This window comes from Cherax quadricarinatus, chromosome 68 (assembly GCF_038502225.1).
Source record: "Cherax quadricarinatus isolate ZL_2023a chromosome 68, ASM3850222v1, whole genome shotgun sequence".
In the NCBI taxonomy this organism is placed as follows: Eukaryota; Metazoa; Arthropoda; class Malacostraca; order Decapoda; family Parastacidae; genus Cherax; species Cherax quadricarinatus.
Genome location: NC_091359.1, coordinates 13,844,592 through 13,871,235, shown reverse-complemented (window position 1 = coordinate 13,871,235; position 26,644 = coordinate 13,844,592). Strand labels below are relative to the sequence as shown.

General features: G+C 40.2%; 1 protein-coding gene across 3 annotated transcripts in view; it reads right to left on the bottom strand.

Moving 5' to 3' along the window:
- The window catches only part of mv (lysosomal-trafficking regulator mauve), a 207,150-nt gene that overhangs the window by 78,004 nt on the left and 102,502 nt on the right, over positions 1 to 26,644 (bottom strand). For all 3 annotated transcript variants that reach the window (XM_070099689.1, XM_070099691.1, XM_070099690.1), the window contains exons 22-24: positions 22,284 to 22,440; positions 21,283 to 21,490; positions 20,014 to 20,181 (exon numbers count right to left, since the gene is read on the bottom strand). In XM_070099689.1, coding sequence (XP_069955790.1) covers positions 20,014 to 20,181; positions 21,283 to 21,490; positions 22,284 to 22,440 — 533 coding nt within the window. The remainder of the gene's footprint in view (positions 1 to 20,013; positions 20,182 to 21,282; positions 21,491 to 22,283; positions 22,441 to 26,644) is intronic.

Sequence of the window (26,644 nt, the reverse complement as noted above, 5' to 3'; positions counted from 1 at the left end):
TGATGCAGAGAAATATTGGACCACCTCAAGATTCTTCCTTTACCCCCCAAAGAAAACAGTTAACTAAGGTTATTCAAATTCTTAGACAGGTTAAGTAAATTAAGCTATTTTACATTACGTCAATTTTTTAAGGCAATGGGTGTCTCCCACCGTGGTAGGTGATCCGAAAAAGAAACACTTTCACCATCATTCATACTATCACTGTGTTGCCTCTGGCAAGGCAGTGATAGTGAGAATGATGGTGAAAGTGTTCCATTTTCGGATCACAGTGGGAGATGGCCATTGTATTAAAAAAAATGAGCAAGGTTAGGTTGCAATGTTAGTTTTAGTGCAAAATTAAAAACTGGCAAATGTGTGCTTAACTTTATTTCACTGCTTTCCTTGGGAGGTAGAAGCAGTGAGAATCTTCAAGGAATTCAAAACATTTATTGGGATTACACCAAAACAAATAAACACAATACACTGAATTTTTAAATACGGAATATGAATGGTGAAATGATAAATGAAACTTGACAACATACATCAAGACCAAAATTGGAATATGTAGCTGTAGCAGGGTGTCCACGCCTAAAAAAGAAAGAACATACTAATATTGTACAGCAGAGGAAAAAATAGAAAAAAGTTTAAAGACATACAGGAAAATCAATTCCAAAGTTAAAAAATAAAAATTATACAACAAAAGAATGTGCTAAATGTCCCACATGGATTCAATGCCTTTTAATTTAATAATAATAATAATAATAATAATAATAATAATAATAATAATAAAAGATTGAAGGTACTAGTAGACAGAAGGAAAATAGGAATATGAGAAGCAAATATTACATCATAAAAAATGTATGGTTTGAACTCGAGGCCTGGTCTCAAACTGGGCCGTGGGGGCACTGACCCCCAAAGCCCTCTCCAGGTATACTCCAGGTATCCACCTACCAATGGACCAACAAAATGATCGTCTACCAACCATAACTTATAAAAAGTGAAAAAATGGTATCGTTTACCGACAACTCGAACTTACGACGGGCTGTCTGACCAGTATGCATACCTAAATAATGTACGTATATTAGAACTGAGGTCATCTATTCTGTTTATTACAATATACAGTACACTGTTGTATAAACATTTAAAAATATACTAAAAATGTTATAAATGGTGCAACAGCGACATTAAAGCAATATCAAAGATAGTTGACATAAACCCACTACCATTACAGTATGCTCCTCGCATAGGAACAAATTCATTTACTGACACGGTATTAGAAACGGAACTCTGTCGTTAAGTGAGGAGAGGCTGTATTTTTCACCTGCTCAAATTCTGAGGTACAAATAATGATTTATATTCTATTAAAGCCAAAATCAGTTACCTATTGAGGTTTAATGTATATAGAGTGGACCCTCGAATTTAGTAGTGCCTTTTCTGTATGTAAAACTATTTTTATTATCTATAAAATGTATGCTTTGTTAATATTTCCCTTAGGAAATAATGTAAATCCAATTAAACCATTCCAGATGCCCAAAAATATTAACAAACAATACATTTTATAGATAATAAAAATAGTTTTGCATACAGAAAAGGCACTACTAAATTCGAGTATATATATATATGTATATATATTTTTTTTTCAACAAGTCGGCCGTCTCCCACTGAGGCAGGGTGACCCAAAAAGAAAATACTTTCATCATCATTCAACACTTTCACATCACTCACACATAATCACTGTTTTTGCAGAGGTGCTCAGAACACAACAGTTTAGAAGCATATACGTATAAAGATACACAACATATCCCTCCAAACTGCTAATATCCCAAAACCCCTCCTTTAGAGTGCAGGCATTGTACTTCCCATTTCCAGGACTCGAGTCCGGCTATATAAAAATAACCGGTTTCCCTGAATCCCTTCACTAAATATTACCCTGCTCACACTCCAACAGATCGTCAGGTCCCAAATACCATTTGTCGCCATTCACTATCGAACACGCTCATTCACGCCTGCTGGAAGTCCAAGCCCCTCGCCCACAAAACCTCCCTTACCCCTTCCTTCCAACCTTTTCGAGGACGACCCCTACCCCACCTTTCTTCTCCTACAGATTTAAATGCTCTCCATGTCATTCTACTTTGATCCATTCTCTCTAAATGACCAAACCACCTCAACAACCCCTCTTCAGCCCTCTGACTAATGCTTTTATTAACTCCACACCTTCTCTTAATTTCCACACTCCGAATTTTCTGCATAATATTTACACCACACATTGCCCTTAGACAGGACATCTCCACTGCCTCCAACCACCTCCTCGCTGCTGCATTCACAACCCAAGCTTCACACCCATATAAGAGTGTTGGTACTACTATACTTTCATACATTCCCTTCTTTGCCTCCATAGATAACATTTTTTGACTCCACATATACCTCAATGCACCACTCACCTTTTTTCCTTCATCAATTCTATGATTAACCTCATCCTTCATAAATCCATCCGCCGACACGTCAACTCCCAAGTATCTGAAAACATTCACTTCTTCCATACTCCTCCTCCCTGGCCTGGTGGCTAAAGCTCCCGCTTCACACACGGAGGGCCCGGGTTCGATTCCCGGTGGGTGGAAACATTTCGACACGTTTCCTTACACCTGTTGTCCTGTTCACCTAGCAGCAAATAGGTACCTGGGTGTTAGTCGACTGGTGTGGGTCGCATCCTGGGGGACAAGATTAAGGACCCCAATGGAAATAAGTTAGACAGTCCTCGATGACGCACTGACTTTCTTGGGTTATCCTGGGTGGCTAACCCTCCGGGGTTAAAAATCCGAACGAAATCTCTCTCTCTTGATACCCTCATCACCTTACTCTTCTCTATGTTCACTTTCAACTTTCTACCTTTACACACACTCCCAAACTCATCCACTAACCTTTGCAATTTTTCTTTAGAATCTCCCATAAGCACAGTATCATCAGCAAAAAGTAACTGTGTCAATTCCCATTTTGTATTTGATTCCCCATAATTTAATCCCACCCCTCTCCCGAACACCCTAGCATTTACTTTTTTTACAACCCCATCTATAAATATATTAAACAACCAAGGTGACATTACACATCCCTGTCTAAGACCTACTTTTACCGGGAAGTAGTCTCCCTCTCTTCTACACACCCTAACCTGAGCCTCACTATCCTCATAAAAACTCTTTACAGCATTTAGTAACTTTCCACCTATTCCATATACAGGAAGGCCCCGCTTTACGGCGTTTCACTTTACGGCGTTCCGCTAATACGGACATTTCAAATTATGACCAAAACTCACTATACGGCTCCCCCCACCTGACTTTCTAATACGGTCACCGTGCCCCACCCTGTTTGTTTACATTCTCCATGAGCTCAGTAAGCACTAAGTCTCTCCATTTTGTCTGGAAACTCCAAAATTTCAAATGTTTTTAAAAGTTATTTCATATTTTATATATACTCTGATAATTATACTTATGTATACCTGTACCTAAATAAACTTACATACATCGAGTCATTTAAATGTCGTATATTACGTTAATATACACATTTTCATTAATCCATCCATGATATTTTTTTCAAAATTATATAATAAACACGATGCATAACATATAAATAAGATAAATACACCCCACAGTAGAATAAATAAACAAATGTGAGATGTCGTAGCAGACGACTTGCACAAGTGGTGATAATAACAATACTGAGTCTCATTAAATGTCGTATATTACGGTAATATACACATTTTCATTAATCCATCCATGATATTTTTTTCAAAATCATATAATAAACACGATGCATAACATATAAATAAGATAAATACACCCCACAGTAGAATAAATAAACAAATGTGAGATGTCGTAGCAGACGACTTGCACAAGTGGTGATAATAACAATACCGAGTCTCATTAAATGTCGTATATTACGGTAATATACACATTTTCATTAATCCATCCATGATATTTTTTTCAAAATTATATAATAAACACGATACATAACATAAAAAGATGATAAATACACCCCACAATAGAATAAATAAACATAAATATAAGATGTGGGAGCCACATAACTTGTACAAGTGACGCCAAGAATAACATTTTCTCTAATCTAACATAAGAGTAAATGTGTTACTGGGGGTAACTGTAGAAAATTATTCCTTTCGTATGTATGTAAGTAAGTTTATTCAGGTATACACAAATACAGTTACATAGATTATCATACATAACAACATACGTGTAGAGAACCTAGGATAACCCAAAAAAGTCAGTGTGACTTATTTCCATTGCCTTCACTCAGAGCTTCATTTCTTCTCAAAATGATCTTACATGAGAATGGGAGTGTTCTTCTTTATTAATTCTACCGTATCAATGTAGAGACAACCTGTACACAATGTAACTTGTACACAAACCAGACGTGTACACTTCGTTTGTTTACAAAACTTACCTTCGCCTGGTTTGTTTACATAACTGCGCCTGCCCCCTCTCATGTATTCATTCTTTCTCTCTCTCATTTATTCGTTTTATCTCATTTACTTACTCCTGACCCTACATTAAGACTACAAATATTTTAAGGTAAGTAATGAGTGAACTGTATATACATTTTATCGCTCTGGGATGCTTAAATATCATAGAATAGTATGTGTGGGTGGGGTGGCCTGGTGAGGCTATTACAATACATACCACACTTGATTTCTTACAATAAATACTACTTGTCTCACCCTAGATTAAGACTATAAATATTTTAAGGTAAGTAATGAGTGCACTATGTGTGTATTGTACCTTTTTATTGTTTTTTGATGCCTGGTTCTATTGCTAACTTAATATATGTTAGTGTAAACTTGTTATCTAGTGTTTGTATGCATTTATAAGTGGAAAAAAAGGGTGTTCCACTTTACGGCGATTTCCGCTTTACGGCGGTAGCCTGGAACCTAACCCGCCGTATAAGTGGGGCCTTCCTGTACTTGCAACATCTGCCACATTGCTCCCCTATCCACTCTATCATATGCCTTTTCTAAATCCATAAATGCAATAAAAACTTCCCTACCTTTATCTAAATATTGTGCTGTTCACATATATGCTTCAATGTAAACACTTGATCTACACATCCCCTACCCACTCTGAAACCTCCTTGCTCATCCGCAATCCTACATTCTGTCTTACCTCTAATTCTTTCAATAATAACCCTACCGTATGCTTTTCCTGGTATACTCAATAAATTTATTCCTCTATAATTTTTACAATCTCTTTTGTCCCCTTTCCCTTTATATAAAGGGACTATACATGCTCTCTGCCAATCCCTAGGTACCTTCCCCTCTTTCAAACATTTATTAAACAAAAGTACCAACCACTCCAACTCTATATCCCCCCCTGCTTTTAACATTTCTGTCATGATCCCATCAGTTCCAGCTGCTTTACCCCCTTTCATTCTACGTAATGCCATATGTACCTCCCCCACACTTACATTCTGCTCTTCTTCACTCCTAAAAGATGGTATACCTCCCTGGCCAGTGCACGAAATTACCGCCTCCCTTTCTTCCTCAACATTTAAAAGTTCCTCAAAATATTCTTGCCATCTACCTAATACCTCCCTCTCCCCATCTACTAACTCCCCTACTCTGTTTTTAACTGACAAATCCATATGTTCCCTAGGCTTTCTTAACTTGCTTAACTCACTTCAAAATTTTTTCTTATTTTCATTAAAATTTCTTGACAATGCCTCTCCCACTCTATCATCTGCTCTCCTTTTGCACTCTCTCACCACTCTCTTCACCTTTCTTTTACTCTCCATATACTCTGCTCTTCTTATAACACTTCTGCTTTGTAAAAACCTCTCATAAGCTAACTTTTTCTCTTTTATCACACCCCTTACTTCATCATTCCACCAATCACTCCTCTTTCCTCCTGCCCCCACCCTCCTATAACCACAAACTTCTACCCCACATTCTAATACTGCATTTTTAAAACTCATCTAACCCTCTTCAACCCCCCCACTACTCATCTTTGCACTAGCCCACCTTTCTGCCAATAGTCGCTTATATCTCACCCGAACTTCTTCCTCCCTTAGTTTATACACTTTCACTTCCCTCCTACTTGTTGTTGCCACCTTCCTCTTGTCCCATCTACCTCTTACTCTAACTGTAGCTACAACTAAATAATGATTCGATATATCAGTTGCCCCTTTATAAACATGTACATCCTGGAGCCTACCCATTAACCTTTTATCCACCAATGCATAATCTAACAAACTACTTTCATTACGTGCTACATCATACCGTGTATATTTATTTATCCTCTTTTTCATAAAATATGTATTACTTATTACCAAATCTTTTTCTACACATAGCTCAATTAAAGGCTCCCCATTTTCATTTACCCCTGGCACCCCAAATTTACCTACTACTCCCTCCACAACATTTTTACCCACTTTAGCATTGAAATCCCCAACCACAAGTACTCTCACACTTGGTTCAAAACTCCCCACGCATTCACTTAATATTTCCTAAAATCTCTCACTCTCCTCTACACTTCTCTCTTCTCCAGGTGCATATACACTTACTATAACCCACTTGTCACATCCAACCTTTATTTTACTCCACATAATGCTTGAATTAATACATTTATAGTCCCTCTTTTCCTGCCATATCTTATCCTTCAACATTATTGCTACTCCTTCTTTAGCTCTAACTCTATTTGAAACCCCTGACCTAATCCCATTTATTCCTCTCCATTGAAACTCTCGCACCCCCTTCAGCTTTGTTTCACTTAAAGCCAGGACATCCAGCTTCTTCTCATTCATAACATCCACAATCATCTCTTTCTTATCATTTGCACAACATCCACGCACATTCAGACTTCCCACTTTGACAATTTTCTTCTTATTCTTTTTAGTAATCTTTACAGGAAAAGGGGTTACTAGCCCATTGTTCCCGGCATTTTAGTTGACTTTTACAACACGCATGGCTTACGGAGGAAAGATTCTTATTCCACTTCCCCATGGATATAAAAGGAAAAGTAATAAGACCAAGAACTATTAAGATAAAATCAAAGAAAACTCAGATGAGTGTGTATAAATAAACGTGTACATGTATGTGTAGTGTGACCTAAGTGTAAGTAGAAGTAGCAAGACATACCTGTAATCTTGCATATTTATGAGACAGACAAAAAAACCCAGCAATCCTACCATCATGTAAAACAATTACAGGCTTTTGTTTTACATTCACTTGGCAGGACGGTAGTACCTCTCTGGGTGGTTGCTGTCTACCAACCTACTACCTCAAATGTATATATATGTATGTATATATGTATCAATGCATCCACAGAATAGTAGTTTTTAAGCAAATACAGCAGTACCTCGGGATACAAACTATTTAGTTCCAGAAGGCTGTTCAAGTGCTGATACTGGACGAATTTGTTCCCATAAGGAGAGAGAGAGAGAGAGAGAGAGAGAGAGAGAGAGAGAGAGAGAGAGAGAGAGAGAGAGAGAGAGAGAGAGAGAGAGAGAGAGACAGAGAGAGAGACAGAGAGAGAGAGAGAGAGAGAGACAGAGACAGAGAGAGACAGAGAGACAGAGAGACAGAGAGAGAGAGAGAGAGAGAGAGGAGACAGAGAGAGAGGAGACAGAGAGAGACAGAGACAGAGACAGAGACAGAGAGAGACAGAGACAGAGAGAGACAGAGACAGAGAGAGACAGAGACAGAGAGAGACAGAGAGAGACAGAGACAAGAGAGACAGAGAGAGACAGAGACAGAGACAGAGACAGAGACAGAGAGAGACAGAGAGAGACAGAGACAAGAGAGACAGAGAGACAGACAGACAGAGAGATGGAAATAAATGGTATAAAATACCGACACAATGGAAATATAAACACATATGCAGTATAATGTGATCCTTTATTGACAACGTTTCACCCACACAGTGGGTTTTTTCAAGTCGCAAACAGATCTACCTGGGGTGGAAGGTACGCGAGTATTTATAGTCAGGTTCAGAATGCTGTGGTCAGGTGGAGAATGCTGCATCTGATGATCTACCGTGTGGGGTTATAGAGTCTAAAATCTTGGGTAGCTTGGAAGGGAGGTTGGATAAGTTTGTGAGCAGATCTTCTGCAGTGATCTTCTCAATCGCATTCGCAACATCAACATCAGGAACAAGAAACTTTCCAGCCTTGACGTAACTTCCCTATTCACCAAAGTACCTACTACACAAGCCATCGATCTCTTGTGCAGGAAAATTGACAATCCACTTGATCTTCCTATTCCAGCCAGTGATTTCATCGACCTTGTTGAACTATGTGTTGGCTTTACGTGTTTCTCTTTCAAAAATCACCTCTTTCAGCAGACTTTTGGACTACCCATGGGTTCGCCACTCAGTGCCGTCCTGGTGAGCCTATACATGGAACATCTGAAAGCCAAGCATTTATCCACCATTATTCCTTCGTCTGTCACCTGGCTCCATTATGTTGACAACATTCTCCTCATAACTTCCAGACGCTTCAACGTTCAAGCTCTCCAAGACAAGCTCAACCAGGTCGAGCCTTCAATCCAGTTCACACTTGAAGAAGAAGTCGACAACACTCTTTCTTTCCTTGATGTTCTTCTCTGCAAAGCTGACCATGAACTTCGTTTTAAAGTCTGTCGAAAACCCACCAACCAAAATGATCTTCTCCACTTCTACTCTCACCACAACACCAAAACTAAACGTGGTGGAATTATAGGCTTCTTCCTGCATGCACTCAGAATCTGCAGCAATGAGTTCCTTGAGGAAGAATGCACTATAATTGAACAAATATTTTCTAAACTCCACTATCCTCGTCACTTCATCAGAGACGGCAGACGGTGGGCATTAAACATCTTCAACCCACCCAGAGAAGACACTGCCGAGAAGAGATACATAGTCCTCCCCACCAACTCCATTGCCAAACACGTTTCCAACATCTTTTCCAATACCTCATTCCAAGTATCTACCTCTACAACCACGACCATCAAGGACATTACCAGTAACAGACAGGACAAGCTTCCATCCTCTGCAGGGGTATACATAATCCCTTGTAATGACTGCAGCAAATTATATGTGAGCGAAACATCAAGAGACCTACAAACATGTATTTCAGAACACTAATATGCAAGCAGGTCTGACGATACAAGGAATGCCTGTGTACAACACTGTAATTCACACAACCATTTAATAAACTACAGAAACTCAAGACTTATCGCCAGAGAAGACAACACTCAATACCGAAGAATCCTGGAATCATCGCTTATCTCTATGACCAACAACTTCAACCAGAACAATGGCTTATATAACATAGCTGAACCACTTGCCAAGAAACTTCTTCATTGCTATCCCACATAAGAGCATAGGAATGGAGGAACACTGCAGAAGGTCTGCTCACAAACTTATCCAATCTCCCTTCCAAGTTACCCAAGATTTTAGACTCTATAACCCCACTCGGTAGATCATCAGATGCAGCATTCTGAACCTGACTATAAATACTCGCGTACCTTCCACCCCAGGTAGATCTGTTTGTGACTTGAAAAATCCCACCGTGTGGGCGAAACGTTGTCAATAAAGGATCACATTATACTGCATATGTGTTTATATTTCCAGAGAGAGAGAGAGAGCAAGAGAGAGAGAGAGAGAGAGCAAGAGAGAGAGAGAGAGAGAGAGAGAGAGAGTGAGAGTGAGTGAGAGAGTGAGAGTAGGTGAGAGTGAGAGAGGTGGGGAGAGATGAGTGAAAGTGAGAGTGAGAGTGGAGAGAGAGAGAGTGGGGAGAAAATGAGAGTGAGGTGAGTGAGAGTGAGTGGGTGGGAGAGTGGGAGGAGAGGTGGGAATGGGAGAGGTGAGTGTGTACTCACCTATTTGTGGTTGCAGGGGTCGATTCTTAGCTCCTGGCCCCGCCTCTTCACCGGTTGCTACTGGGTCCTCTCTCTCCCTGCTCCATGAGCTTCATCAAACCTTGTCTTAAAACTATGTATGGTTCCTGCCTCCACTACGTCACTTTCTAGGCTATTCCACTGCCTGACAACTCTGACTGAAGAAATACTTCCTAACTTCCCTTTGACTCGTCTGAGTCTTCAACTTCCAACTGTGACCTCTTGTTTCTGTGTCCCCTCTCTGGAACATCCTGTCTTTGTCCACCTTGTCTATTCCGTGCAGTATTTTATATGTCGTTATCATGTCTCCCCTGACCCTCCTGTCCTCCAGTGTCGTCAGGCCGATTTCCCTTAACCTTTCTTCATAGGACATTCCCCTTAGCTCTGGAACTAACCTTGTCTCAAACATTTGCACTTTCTCTAATTTCTTGACGTGCTTGATCAAGTGCGGGTTCCAAGCAGGTGCTGCATACTCCAGTATGGGTCTGACGTACACGGTGTACAGTGTCTTGAACGATTCCTTGCTAAGGTATCGGAACGCTGTTCTCAGGTTTGCCAGGTGCCCATATGCTGCAGCAGTTATCTGGTTGATGTGTGCTTCCGGAGACATGCTCGGTGTTATACTCGCCCCAAGATCTTTCTCCTTGAGTGAGGTTTGAAGTCTTTGGCCACCTAGCCTATACTCCGTCTGCGGTCTTCTGTGCCCATCCGCTATCTTCACGACTTTTTGGCGGGGTTAAATTCAAGAAGCCAGTTGCTGGACCAGGTGTCCAGTCTGTCCAGGTCTCTTTGAAGTCCTGCCTGATCCTCATCTGATTTAATTCTCCTCATTAACTTCACATCGTCTGCGAACAGGGACACTTCTGAGTCTAACCTTTCCATCATGTCGTTCACATATACCAAAAATAGCACTGGTTCTAGGACCGACCCCTGTGGGACCCCGCTCGTCACAGGTGCCCACTGTGTGTACTCACCTAATTGTGGTTGCAGGGGTCGAGACTCGGCTCCTGGCCCCGCCTCTTCACTGATCGCTACTAGGTCCTCTCCCTCTGCTTCCTGAGTTTTGTCATACCTCTTCTTAAAACTATGTATGGTTCCTGCCTCCACTACTTCACTTGCTAGGCTGTTCCACTTCCTGACGACTCTATGACTGAAGAAATACTTCCTAACGTCCCTGTGACTCGTCTGAGTCTTCAGCTTCCAGTTGTGACCCCTTGTTTCTGTGTCCCCTCTCTGTAACATCCTATCTCTGTCCACCTTGTCTATTCCCCGCAGTATCTTGTATGTCGTTATCATGTCTCCCCTGACCCTTCTGTCCTCCAGTGTCGTCAGTCCGATTTCCCTCAACCTTTCCTCGTACGACATTCCCCTGAGCTCTGGGACTAGCTTTGTTGCAAACCTTTGTACTTTCTCTAACTTCTTGACGTGCTTGACCAGGTGTGGGTTCCAGATTGGTGCTGCATACTCCAGTATGGGCCTAACATACACAGTGTACAGTGTCTTGAACGATTCCTTATTAAGGTATCGGAATGCTATTTTCAGGTTTGCCAGGCGCCCGTATGCTGCAGCAGTTATTTGGTTGATGTGTGCCTCCGATGGCGTGCTCGGTGTTATGGTCACCCCAAGGTCCTTCTCCCTGAGGGAGGTCTGTAGTCTTTGTCCACCTAGCCTATACTCTGTCTGCGGTCTTCTTTGCCCCTCCCCAATCTTCATGACTTTGCATTTGGCAGGGTTGAATTCGAGAAGCCAGTTTCTGGACCACATGTCCAGCCTGTCCAGGTCTCTTTGCAGTCCTGCCTCATCCTCATCCGATTTAATTCTTCTCATCAGCTTCACATTATCTGCAAATAGGGACACTTCAGGGTCTATTCCTTCCATCATGTTCGCATATATCAAAAATAGCATTGGTCCTAGAACTGACCCCTGTGGGACCCCGCTCGTCACAAGAGCCCACTGTGATACCTCTTCACGTACCATGACTCGTTGTTGCCTCCCCGTTATATGCGCCTGATCCTCCAGCTTCTGCACTAATCTCTTGTGGGGGAACTGTGTCAAAGGCCTTTCTGCAGTCTAGGAAAATGCAATCAACCCACCCCTCTCTCTCGTTTCTTACTTCTGTTACCTTGTCATACAACTCCAGAAGGTTTGCGACACAGGATTTGCCTTCCATGAACCCATGCTGGTTTTCATTTATAATCTTGTTCCATTCCAGGTGTTCCACCACTCTTCTCCTGATAATCTTCTCCATGACTTTGCACACAATACATGTCAGAGACACAGGTCTGTAGTTTAGTGCCTCATTTCTGTTTCCTTTCTTAAATATGGGGACTACATTTGCTGTCTTCCATTTCTCAGGTAGTTGCCCAGTTTCAAGGGATGTGTTGAAGATTGTGGTTAGGGGCACGCACAGCATCTCTGCTCCTTCTCTAAGGACCCATAGGGAGATGTCCGGTCCCATCGCCTTTGAGGTATCAAGGTCACTTAGCAGTTTCTGCACCTCCTCCTCGGTTGTTCGTATGTCATCCAACACGTGTTGGTATATTCTCTCTTTATGTTCCCTTCTGTGCTATCTTCCCAAAGCCCTTCCTGTCTCTACTGTAAAAACTTCCTTAAATCTCCTGTGTACTCACCTATTTGTGGTTGCAGGGGTCGAGTCTTAGCTCCTGGCCCCGCCTCTTCACCGGTTGCTACTGGGCCCTCTCTCTCCCCGCTCCCCGTGTGTGTGTGTGTGTGTGTGTGTGTGTGTGTGTGTGTGTGTGTGTGTGTGTGTGTGTGTGTGTGTGTGTGTGTGTGTGTGTCTGTGTGTGTGTCTGTGTGTGTGTGTGTGTGTGTGTGTGTGTGTGTGTGTGTGTGTGTGTGTGTGTGTGTGTGTGTGTGTGTGTGTGTGTGTGTGTGTGTGTGTGTGTGTGTGTGTGTGTACTCACCTAATTGTACTCACCTAATTGTGGTTGCAGGGGTCGAGACTCAGCTCCTGGCCCCGCCTCTTCACTGATCGCTACTGGATCCTCTCTCTCTCTGCTTCCTGAGCTTTGTCATACCTCTTCTTAAAACTATGTATGGTTCCTGCCTCCACTACTTCACTTGCTAGGCTATTCCACTTGCTGACAACTCTATGACTGAAGACATACTTCCTAACGTCCCTGTGACTCGTCTGAGTCTTCAGCTTCCAGTTGTGACCCCTTGTCCCTGTGTCCCCTCTCTGGAACATCCTATCTCTGTCCACCTTGTCTATTCCCCGCAGTATCTTGTATGTCGTTATCATGTCTCCCCTGACCCTTCTGTCCTCCAGTGTCGTCAGTCGTGTGTGTGTGTGTGTGTGTGTGTGTGTGTGTGTACTCACCTATTTGTACTCACCTATTTGTGGTTGCAGGGGTCGAGTCCTAGCTCCTGGCCCCGCCTCTTCACCGGTTGCTACTAGGCCCTCTCTCTCCCCGCTCCATGAGCTTTATCAAACCTCGTCTTAAAACTGTGTATGGTTCCTGCCTCCACTACGTCATTTTCTAGGCTATTCCACTGCCTTACAACTCTATGACTGAAGAAATACTTCCTACTATCTCTCTGACTCATTTGTGTCTTCAACTTCCAATTGTGGCCTCTTGTTTCTGTGTCCCCTCCCTGGAACATCCTGTCTTTGTCCACCTTGTCTATTCCACGCAGTATTTTATATGTCGTTATCATGTCTCCCCTGACCCTCCTGTCCTCCAGTGTGGTCAGGCCGATTTCCCTTAATCTTTCTTCATAGGACATTCCCCTTAGCTCTGGAACTAACCTTGTCGCAAACCTTTGTACTTTCTCTAGTTTCTTGACGTGCTTTATCAAGTGCGGGTTCCAAACAGGTGCTGCATACTCCAGTATGGGCCTGACATACACAGTGTACAGTGTCTTGAATGATTCCTTACTAAGGTATCGGAATGCTGTTCTCAGGTTTGCCAGGCGCCCATATGCTGCAGCAGTTATCTGATTGATGTGTGCTTCCGGAGACATGCTCGGTGTTATACTCACCCCAAGATCTTTCTCCTTGAGTGAGGTTTGCAGTCTTTGGCCACCTAGCCTATACTCTGTCTGTGGTCTTCTGTGCCCCTCCCCCATCTTCATGACTTTGCATTTGGCAGGATTAAATTCGAGAAGCCATTTGCTGGACCAGGTGTCCAGTCTGTCCAGGTCTCTTTGAAGTCCTGCCTGGTCCTCATCAGATTTAATTCTCCTCATTAACTTCACATCATCTGCAAACAGGGACACTTCTGAGTCTAACCCTTCCGTCATGTCGTTCACATATACCAAAAATAGCACTGGTCCTAGGACCGACCCCTGTGGGACCCCGCTCGTCACAGGTGCCCACTGTGATACATCATTACGTACCATGACTCGTTGTTGCCTCCCTGTCAGGTATTCTCTGATCCATTGCAGTGCCCTTCCTGTTATATGCGCCTGATGCTCTAGCTTCTGCACTAATCTCTTGTGAGGAACTGTGTCAAAGGCCTTCTTGCAGTCCAAGAAGATGCAATCAACCCACCCCTCTCTCTCTTGTCTTACTTCTGTTATTTTATCATAAAACTCCAGAAGGTTTGTGACACAGGATTTGCCTTCCGTGAATCCGTGCTGGTTGGCATTTATACTCCTGTTCCGTTCCAGGTGCTCCACCACTCTCCTCCTGATAATCTTCTCCATAATTTTGCATACTATACACGTCAATGACACAGGTCTATAGTTTAGTGCCTCTTTTCTGTCTCCTTTTTTAAAAATGGGAACTACATTTGCCGTCTTCCATACCTCAGGTAGTTGCCCAGTTTCCAGGGATGTGTTGAAGATTGTGGTAAGTGGCACGCACAACATATCTGCTCCCTCTCTAAGGACCCACGGGGAGATGTTGTCTGGTCCCATTGCCTTTGAGGTATCGATGTCCCTTAGCAGTTTCTTCACCTCCTCCTCATCTGTATGTATGTCGTCCAACACTTGTTGGTGTATTCCTTGCTGGTGTCCCCATCTGGTCTGTCCTCCCAGAGTCCTTCCTGTCTCTACTGTAAATACTTCCTTAAATCTCGTGTTGAGCTCCTCACATACCTCTTGATCGTTTCTTGTGAGTTCTCCACCTTCTTTCCTCAGCCTTATCACCTGGTCCTTGACTGTTGTCTTCCTCCTAATGTGGCTATACAGCAGTTTCGGGTCAGATTTGACTTTCGATGCTATGTCGTTTTCATACTGTCGCTGGGCCTCCCTCCTTATCTGTGCATACTCGTTTCTGGCTCTTCTACTAATCTCCTTGTTTTCCTGTGTGTGCGTGCGTGCGTGCGTGCGTGCGTACGTGTGTGTGTGTGTGTGTGTGTGTGTGTGTGTGTGTGTGTGTGTGTGTGTGTGTGTGTGTGTGTAAAAGGAGGATAGGGAGGGGAGATGAGCTTTAGTTCTCAGTTTCACTTTACTTTCAACCAACAGACATGATTGAGCTGTGTCACATCTATTTTTTGAACCCCTACATTGTGTTCATTTCCCACTGCGTCATTACTAAGCTGAATTCACTTGCAGTGTTACCAGTAGTGTGATTATTTGTATTTACCCTTTTGTGCTTCCACAAGGTGCCGCTTTCAAACTGGAAGTATTAACATTAAAAACTCATTATGGTAATTGTATTCCTTGTTAATAAGATATCCAGAAACAACATTACTAAGTTCATAAGTTGTAAAAGAAAATCAATGGGCTATCATGGGATAACAGGTGTAGCTTCATCATGAAGTTAACACACAAGAGCTGATATGAGAAGTCCCCCAAACTCTCTCTCAAAAAAAAGTACCGTATTTTCTGGCATATAAGGCGTGCTTTTTTTCCAACATAAAGTCTTGGAAAAATCAGCCTGTGCCTTATATGCTCAAGGGCAGGGTCAAGGGTAGGCTTTGGGTTATGCTTTAGCAGTTGTTTACTAATGTTATGTTACATTACAACTGTCTGGAAACATTACCTTATATGCTGCAAAATACAGTTAAGTCAACCTGGTGCAAAGTCAATATTAAGGTATGGTAATTAAATGTTAAGTAAGTTGTGCAAAGAGCAAATATGCACAGAGCAAATTCGTGCAAAGCCAGGGAAATAAGCACTAAAAAAGTGCAGAAAACATTGTAGGAAATACTTCTTCACAAATAAATTCTGTAGCAGTGGATGACTGGAATGGACTTGAAGAGAATGTAGCATATGCTACAACTTAAGGAAATAAGTACAGGCGGGCTCCGCTTGACAGTGTTTCACTTTATGACATTTCGCTAATGCAGCTATTTTCAATTATACCCATTCCTCATTTATTTGGACTTCCTACAATAAATATATTCACCACTCACTAATAGCTAAGGACAAAAATATTTTAGGGTAAGTAATGTATGTACTGTACGTATATACATTTTTTAGGCCTAGCTTCATTGCTCCCTTAATACAATAGGGCCCCACTTTATGGCGTTTTGCCTTACAGTGTTCCGCTAATACGGCAATTTCAAATTACGTATAACCAAAACTTGCTATACAGCTCCCAGTCTTTCTAATACAGTGCGCCCCACCCGGTTTCTTTACATTCTCTGTGAGCACTTCTCTCTATTATGTCTTGAAATTTTCCAAAATTTCAAGTGTTTTAAAGTTATTGCATATTTTATATGTACTCTGATTATTATACTTATGTGTACCTGTACCTAAATACTATACTTACACACTGTGCTGGCGTGCAGGTACACATTAAAATCACTAAGAGTCTTTCTACTCTTGATGCCATATAATAATCTCTTGGGCATATTAAATGTCATAATTATGTTAATATAAACATTTCCATTAATCCATATTTTTTTGAAAATTATAAAATAAAGAACCTACGTAACATATACACGTGATACATACATCCACAATATAAAAATTGACATAAATATGAGATATGTTTACCAAACAGTTTGTAGGAGTGTAAAAAGAATTACGTTTTCTCTAGTCAAACACCAGTTATTGGAGGATAACTGTAGAAAAATATTCCTTTCATATGCCTTTATTTTATCTATAGCTATTCACGACCCATGTGGGTTTAGCGCTTCTTTTTTATTATTATAATAATAATAATATCACCATTCACTCTAAAAAATATTGTGTTTCACGAGAATGGGAGTGTTGCTGTTTATTTATTCATCTGTACTAACTTGTTAGAGCATCATTCCTTCTAAAAATGATGTTACACAAGAATGGAAGTGTTGCTCTTTATTTATTCTGCTGTACCACTGTGGAGACAACTTGTACACAATGTAAGGTGTTTGTATGAACGTGTATCAACCATAACCAGATGCGTTCTCCCATCTGTTTACATCCTCTGCGGCTCTTGTCCTCTTACTTGTTCTCTCTCTCTCATTTATTTGTCTTTATCTCGCTTACTTACCTCTCACCCTGCATTAAGACTACAAATATTTTAAGTAATGAGTGTACTGTATATGGATTTTATTGATCTAGGGCACTTTAAATGTTGTGGTAGGTGGGGGTGGCCAGGTGGGCTACCATACCTCACACACCAGACTTTCTACAAATAAATACTTTTCACTTCTAACCCTACATTAAGACCACAAATATTTTAAGGTAAGTAATGAGTGTACTGTATATGCATTTCATCACTCTAGGGTGCTTTAAATGCTGCAGTATATGTGTGTGGGTGAGGTGGCCTGGAGGTATACCATACCTACCACACCTGACTCTTTACAATATATACTACTCACCTTTTGCCCTACTTTAAGACTACAAACATTTTGTGGTAAATAACGAGTGTACTCTGCATGAATTTTACTTTTTTTTTGTTTTTTAATGCATAGTTCTACTAACAACTAATATACAGCCTCTCCTCACTTAGCGACGTACTGGTTTACCAATGCCTCAGACTTACTACTGGCTCTCTGACCAGTATTTACACCTAAATAATCTATATTAGAGCTGATTTCCTCTATTCTGTTTATTTCAATATACAGTACACTACTGTATAAACATTTAAAAATATACCAGAAATGTTATAAATGGTGTAAAGGTGACATTAAAACAATATCAAAGATGGTTGACACAAACCCACTACCATTATAGTACGCTCTTCACTTAGCGACGAATTCGTTTAATGACAGGGTCTTAGGAACGGAACTCTGTCATTAAGTGAGGAGAGGCTGTATGTTAATGTAAACTTGTTACCTGGCATTTATATGCATTATAAGTGGAAAAAAATGGCGTTCTGCTTTCCGGCAACATCTGCTTTGTGGCGATAGCCTAGAACCTAACCTGTCATATAAGTGGGGCCCTGGCAACACCCCCTCCCCACTCTTAATAGATCTAAACTTACTCCCTCTTTAGAACATCCACACTTACTACTGTGCAATCTACATCTACAGGACCTTAAATTCCAATATTAACCTTGACCTAAAATGCTTTCTTGATAGTTGTAACAGGACCCACAGGCATAACACCAGACACAAACATCTTTACGACATTCCCCGTGTCCAACTAAACCTTTACAAAAATTCAATGTATGTCAAAGGCCCTAAAATCTGGAACACCCTACCTGAAAACTCTAGAACTGCAGACACATTCATCACCTTCAAAACTACCATTAGAAAACATCTTATCTCCCTGATATACCTCGTCAACTAACTACACGAATACCACCTGGTGGTTCACACTTACACTCACTCACCCATTTGACTATAAGCACAGAAATACGAATCTTAATCTTAAAATAATGAATCCTAACTAGTCATAAGTTTGCCTGTGATACTCCAATATAGAAACTATGTATTGTGCCAAAACAAAAGCATTCACATTGCTAAACTCACCAACTAGTATTTAGTCAACTTACTCCATAATTTGTAATAATTCAGGGTTAAGAATTAATCTAAGTTTGCCTGAAATGCCTAGCCATGCTAGGTGTCCTAGTGGCCCCCTCTGTAATTAGTATTTTATTACATGTAAACCACACAATAACCAAAATCTGTAAACCCCACATTGTAATACTTATAGATAATAAACTTGATTGATTGATTGATATTGTATATGATAGTGTAAATGTGTTATCAGGCTTTTATATGCATTTGAAAGTGAAAATAAGCTATTTTACTTTACATGGATTTTCGCTTTACAGCAGTAGCCCAGAACCTAACCTGCTGTATAAGCAGGGCCTGCCTGTATGATATATTAATTAAAAATAGGGTACCAAGCGAATATAGCTCTTCAGAGTTAAGTATAAACAGTTTTTCATAGCAGTACCATAGAGTAATTTTAAATATGCACTGCCGTGGAGCATCAAAACGTCATAAACACTTGACAATAAGAACCAACCCACTTGGAGAGAAAGATGAGGAAAAAATTCTGTATATTTCAGCCTTGAAGGGGTTTGGGATATTTGCTGTTTGGAGAGACCTCTAAATTTACTATCTCATCTGTGCACTTCTGGAAAGACAGTGACAGTGCAAATGATGGTGAAAGTGTTTCTTTTTCAGGTTACCATACCTCAGCGACCTTGGTCAGAGGTTAAAATGTACAGAACAACTTTTTTTTTCCATCTTTGTCTCCATGTGGGTTGATTCATATCATGTGCTGCAAAGGCACACAAACACTGGAAAAGACAGATGAAATTTGCAGAGAGTAATTGTATTGAGACATTTTGCTCATGGAACACATGCTTCTTCAGCCAATGAAGAAGCCTGTTCCAGCAGCAAAACATCCAAGTAATGTTTCTCTCTGCAAACTGTCTCACTCTCTGCAAACTGTTTTTGTCTTTTCAACATTTGTCAGCCTTGTGCTTTTTGGGTTCTCACAGTAACACTAATACAAATAAAAATATTTCTAATTGTTGATTCTAAATAATTAACAGTGAAGACAAAGCATTCATTGATACAACTTTTTTCAACCTGCCGAGACCTTCACTAAATCATGATGAATAATCTAAGCAGATTGGCACATTATCAATATAAAAGCAATTTCTGCAAACCTGTTCTTCTTCTCACTATAATTAGCAGAATGCCATTTGGATCTTATAATTAATATACTTATGAAAGAACTGCTGTCCTCATTATTACCAGCTACAGTTTAGTTATATTTTGTTTCTCTGACTTCATGAATTAAATAAAAATATTAGCTGAATGTGACAATTTACTATCTGGCTCTGCCATTCACACACTGACCTGGTTTACTGTTTGAAGTAGTAGGGATGTGAGGAAGGTAATATGCTGTGCTTTGCTCAGTGGCAGCATATGTGAGGTGGGCAGGATGTGCAAGCAGGAGAAAACCATACACTGCTGCGATGTCCCGAACTCGCACAACAGGAGAGCCAATCCCGAATGAGGTAATGCCTATTGGAGAAATGTAACACATACAATCATTTATAATTTAATGCCTAGGAATAAAAATGAAAGACTTAAAATGTTATATTAATTTATTGCTGTTGGAGAGTAAGGTAACATTTATGAAAAGATTCAGAGAAATTGGTTAGTTGGACTCTTTCTGGAAGTGGGAAGTACAGTGTCTGCACTCTGATAGAGGGGTGAAGATGCTGCAGTTCAGAGGATCATTTGAACTGTGATATCAGCGCACTTCTGTCATGACAGCTACTGAATAAATGATAATGAATATGCTGTCTTATTGAGTCACCCTACCTAGGAGCTAGATGGCCGGGGTGTTAAATAATTACCATTACAGCGGTACCTCGGGATATGAATTTATTTTGTTCCAGAAGGCTGTTCAAATGCCGATACTGAACGAATTTGTTCCCGTAAGTAATAATGTAAATTAGATTAATCCATTTCAGACCCCCAAAAATACATTTACAAAAGCACTTACATAAATACACTTACATAACTGTTCGGGTTTTGGGCTGTTCATATCCTGAGGTACCACTGTACTTTTTATAACTTACAAATGCTTATTACAAGTAAAGACCAAAGTATTTATAAGTACATTTTTTAATACACCAGCTGTCTACACCGTGGCAGGGTGACCCACAAAAGAAGAAATAAAAGTTATAAGTATTTTTTTTTTTAACATGCCAGCTGTTTCCCACAGAGGCAGGGTGACCCAAAAATGAAAGAAACACTTTTATAGTCATTTAACACTTTCACCATCATTCACACATAATCACAGTTCAGATGTCATTCCAAACAGCAAGTATCCCAAAGTCCTCCTTTAAAGTGCAGGCATTGTACTTACCACCTCCAGGACTCAAGTCTAGCTAACCGGTTTTCCTGAATTCCTTCACAAAATATTACCCTGCTCACACTCCAACAGCTTGTGAAGTCCCAAAAAACATTCATCTCCATTTGGTAAAACACTAACCTCTCTACAATGTAACATTTCACTTAAAATTTAGTGCCTTGATAACCCATCTGAACACCTACATATTACGACACTTTCTTGCCATATGAGCATTTTCTCAATTCTATAATCTTGACACTTACCAGTAGGTGTAGCTGTGATGCCAACAGCAGAAGGTACAGAACAAAATCCTGAGGAGTAGGATTCCTGGGCTGACATTCCTAAACCAGCTCCAGAAGAAGCATTTTTCCATGAGAGTGGTCCTGGTCCTCCAACAAGTCCAGTTACTACACTTACCACTAGATCTGCTGAGAATATACCATCTAGTGACCCTGTTGTCAATTCCAGCTCCTGAAAAAAAGTAATAAATTCAATCTGCTATTGTACTGAGTGGCAAAACTTATTTTTTAAATTATATTTCTTCGAAAATTTTAACTTGTGGAGTGACAGATATACACACACTGTATTCATGAAAATAAACACAGAATGTAATTGCTCAAATGAGTACTGAAATGAACTTGAAAACCTAAAGTCTTCATATTAATTTTTTGTGTTGTAATACTATTTAATAATACCTAATTATACAAAAAAAAATTTTTGTTTTTCTCTTTAGGTCACCCTGCCTTGGTGGGATGTGGCCGGTTTGTTAAAAAAAAAAAATACCTAACACATCTCAGGTTAGAATGAAATATTTTAAGTGTTTTTTACCATCAATTAATAAACTAATTTTGTGACCAAACAAAAAGCAATCTACTTCTGAGTAAGTATGCATGGTTGAGAGATGCAATCAAGATGCAACTGTGACCAGCATGACATACTGCAATAGAAGGACTGTACCTGTGAATACTGTCTTCAATCAGTATCATGACAATGCTTATTTACAGTAATAATAGTTTGATGAAGAGGACATTAGATAGGAAAAAAAATATAATTTTCAAGATACAATAAGCAGCTTGTCACTTACAGCAAGGAAAAGCCCAGCCGTGAAAGTAACATATCTGCCATTAGCAGATGAATGAGTGAGCCTCCACTCCTTGCACTGAATGACCTACATGGGTCTGGCACTTCAAATAATCATATGGCAATAACGACAACACCAAAAAGCAACAATAATTACACTTAATAGCAGCACAATAATGCTCACCTTACATATAAATAAGATCTTGTCTAAAGCATCAATGTCTCTTAGTTGTGCTAAGTTGAAGTCTCTGTACGGTTGATTATCAGCTAATAAAACTTTCAGCACTGAGAGCATCATTCCCAAGACAGTAATTCGTTCACCATTCTCATTTACACAGTACCTGAAATATAAACAGAAGGATGAAGCTAAACAGGTTCTGTATTTATGTGTACAGTTTAATTTTTAATATTTTTTATATAATCTTAAAACAGCTCTCTCGCTGTAAATTAGGGTTGAACCAAGAATTTTTTTAATTACTTATGAGTAGATGCCTCTAGGTAGCAGGTTGTTAGACAGCAACCACCCAGGGAGGTACTACTGTCCTGCCAAGTGAGTGTAAAACAGAAGCCTGTAATTGTTTTACACGATGGTAGGATTGCTGGTGTCCTTTTTTCTGTCTCATGAACATGCAAGATTTCAGGTACGTCTTGCTACTTCTACTTACACTTAGGTCACACTACACATACATGTACAAGCACATATATACACACCCCTCTGGGTTTTCTTCTATTTTCTTTCTAGTTCTTATTCTTGTTTATTTCCTCTTATCTCCATGGGGAAGTGGAACAGAATTCTTCCTCCGTAAGCCATGCGTGTTGTAAGAGGCAACTAAAATGCCGGGAGCAAGGGGCTAGTAACCTCTTCTCCTGTATATATTACTAAATGTAAAAGGAGAAACTTTCGTTTTTCCTTTTGGGCCACCCCGCCTCGGTGGGATACGGCCGGTGTGTTGAAAGAAAGAAGACACATGAAAGATTTCAGGTACGTCTTGCTACTTCTACTTACACTTAGGACCCACTACACATACATGTACAAGCATATATATACACACCCCTCTGGGTTTTCTTCTATTTTCTTTCTAGTTCTTGTTCTTGTTTATTTCCTCTTACCTCCATGGGGAAATGGAGCAGAATTCTTCCTCCGTAAGCCATGCGTATTGTAAGAGGCGACTAAAATGCCAGGAGCAAGGGGCTAGTAACCCCTTCTCCTGTATATATTACTAAATGTAAAAGGAGAAACTTTCGTTTTTTCTTTTGGGCCAACCCGCCTCGGTGGGATACGGCCGGTGTGTTGAAAGAAAGTAAGTTTATTTTTTAGTATTTTTTTATATAATCTTAAAACAGCTCTCTCTCTGTAAATTAGGGCTGTACCTAGAATTTTTTTAATTACTTATGAGTAGATGCCCCTAGGTAGCAAGTTGGAAGACAGCAACTGCCCAGGGAGGTAGTACTACCGTCCTGCCAAGTGAGTGTAAAACGAAAGCCTGTAATTGTTTTACATGATGGTAGGATTGCTGGTGTCTTTTTTTAATCTCATAAACATGCAAGATTTCAGGTAGGTCTTGCTACTTCTACTTACATTAAGGTCACACTACACATGCATGTTTTTTTTTTTTTTCAACAAGTCGGCCGTCTCCCACCGAGGCAGGGTGACCCAAAAAAGAAAGAAAATCCCCAAAAAGAAAATACTTTCATCATCATTCAACACTTTCACCACACTTACACATTATCACTGTTTTTGCAGAGGTGCTCAGAATACAACAGTTTAGAAGCATATACGTATAAAGATACACAACATATCCCTCCAAACTGCCAATATCCCAAACCCCTCCTTTAAAGTGCAGGCATTGTACTTCCCATTTACAGGACTCAAGTCTGACTATATGAAAATAACTGGTTTCCCTGAATCCCTTCACTAAATATTACCCTGCTCACACTCCAACAGATCGTCAGGTCCCAAGTATCATTCGTCTCCATTCACTCCTATCTAACACGCTCATGCACGCTTGCTGGAAGTCCAAGCCCCTCGCCCACAAAACCTCCTTTACCCACTCTTTCCAACCCTTTCGAGGACGACCCCTACCCCTCCTTCCTTCCCCTATAGATTTATATGCTTTCCATGTCATTCTACTTTGATCCATTCTCTCTAAATGACCAAACCACCTCAACAACCCCTCTTCTGCCCTCTGACTAATGCTTTTATTAACTCCACACCTTCTCCTAATTTCCACACTCCGAATTTTCTGCATATTTACACCACACATTGCCCTTAGACAGGACATCTCCACTGCCTCCAATCATCTCCTCGCTGCTGCATTTACCACCCAAGCTTCACATCCATGTAAGAGTGTTGGTACTACTATACTTTCATATATTCCCTTCTTTGCCTCCATAGATAACGTTTTTTGACTCCACATATACCTCAACGCACCACTCACCTTTTTTCCCTCATCAATTCTATGATTAACCTCATCCTTCATAAATCCATCCACTGACACGTCAACTCCCAAGTATCTGAAAACATTCACTTCTTCCATACTCCTCCCCAATTTGATATCCAATTTTTCTTTATCTAAATCATTTGATACCCTCATCACCTTACTCTTTTCTATGTTCACTTTCAACTTTCTACCTTTACACACATTCATGTACAAGCATATATATACAGACCCTTCTGGGTTTTCTTCTATTTTTCTTACTAGTTCTTGTTCTTGTTTATTTCCACTTACCTCCATGGGGAAGAGGAACAGAATTCTTCCTCTGTAAGCCACATGTGTCGTAAGTCGACTAAAATGCCGGGAGCAAGGGGCTAGTAACTCCTGTATATATTACTAAATGTAAAAGGAGAAATTTCCGTTTTTCGTTTTGGGCCACCCCGCCTCGGTGGGATATGGCTGGTGTATTGAAAGAAAGAAGTAGATGCCTGGGTGTTATCCTACGGGTGTGTCATATCTTGGAAAAGAGGATCATAAGACCACAATGGATATAAATCACACTAATTGCACACACTGTATATTTAACCCTTTGACTGTCGCAAGCCTCTTTCTGAAACTGTCATTCTATGTCGAAAATTTTTTGGAAAAAAAAAAAAAATCTAATGAAATGATAGAGAATCTTTTCCCGATGGCAATGACACCGAAAGTATGAAATTTGGTTGAAAATTCACGGAATTATGCTCCTGCAAAGTTAGCATCGGCAATTTTGCCAACTTTGAGCCCTATTTTTGGCCAATTCCGTTGTTCCAGTTGACCAAACTCATAGCTATTTCTTTAGAACTCCATTTTTACTATCGATTTGAACTATCCAATGAAGTGGTCAGAAATTGGCAATTTGGCCAATTTCACGCAAATTAAAAAAGATGACAATTTCAAAATAGGGTCGAGAATAAACAATGTAGAATCCTTGGCACTAAAATAACATATCCTTGTTCATTAGTCATGTCTCTAGGCCCCTCTTATATTACTACTGCTTTCTATTTTGATTTTTTATTCATATTACTGCATTATTGTAAAAATGGTATAAATAACATCAGCACACTAATGTAAGAATATTAGACTCCCCAGTTGACATGTATTGGATGTGTGTTGTGATTTGCTTACTCTTGAACATTAGTAAAAATCGAACATTTCAGCTTTGAGCACAATTTCAAGGTCATTTTCATCGTGAAACTAATAAAAATCATCTCTATTTCTGTAAGATGTTTTCCATTTTATCACGTGAGACCATGAAAACAAGAATACAATGACAAATACTATATGAAATTACACCTCAAAGTTGGCGCTTTAATCCAAAAAAATGGTTGGAGTTTTTTTTTTCTCATTATGCACTGCGTGCCACAGGATTTTTTTTATATGGTGCACACTGACCACACAGACCCATTCTCTCACATGTTGGCCTACCAGCTTTCTCCTGCATGATTTGAAGCCGCTAGAATTATTGAGTATATATACGTCCGAAACACTGGCTCGTAAGACGTATATATACGACCAAAACAGTCAAAGGGTTAATATTGTGTGTGACTAGTGTCATGGTTGTTTGATTTTCACTTCCTGAGAGGGATCACAAAGAGTGCCATCTGCAGATGTGAATTGCTATTTTACACGGTAATGTCACCTGATGTTTGTTGTCTTTATTCTTTAGGTTTTTAAAATAAAATCTTAGAGAATACAACAGAATGTGCATGAGCGTGTTAGATAGGAGTGAACGGGAGATGAATGGTTTTTGGGACCTGACGAGCTGCTGGAGTGTCTGCAGGGCAATATTTTGTGAAGGGATTCAGGGAAACTGGTTAGCTGGACTTGAGTCCTGGAAATTAGAAGTACAATGCCTGCACTTTAAAGGAGGGGTTTGGGATATTGGCAGTTTGGAGGGACATCTGAACTGCCGTATCTGCAAAGACAGTGATTATGTATGAGTGATGGTGAAAGTGTTTAATAATTATGATGAAAGTTTTTTTCTTTCTTTTTGGGTCACCCTGCCTTGGTGGGAAATGGCCAAAGTGTTGAAAAAAAAAAAAATTTGAAATTAAATTCTTCCTCCATAAGC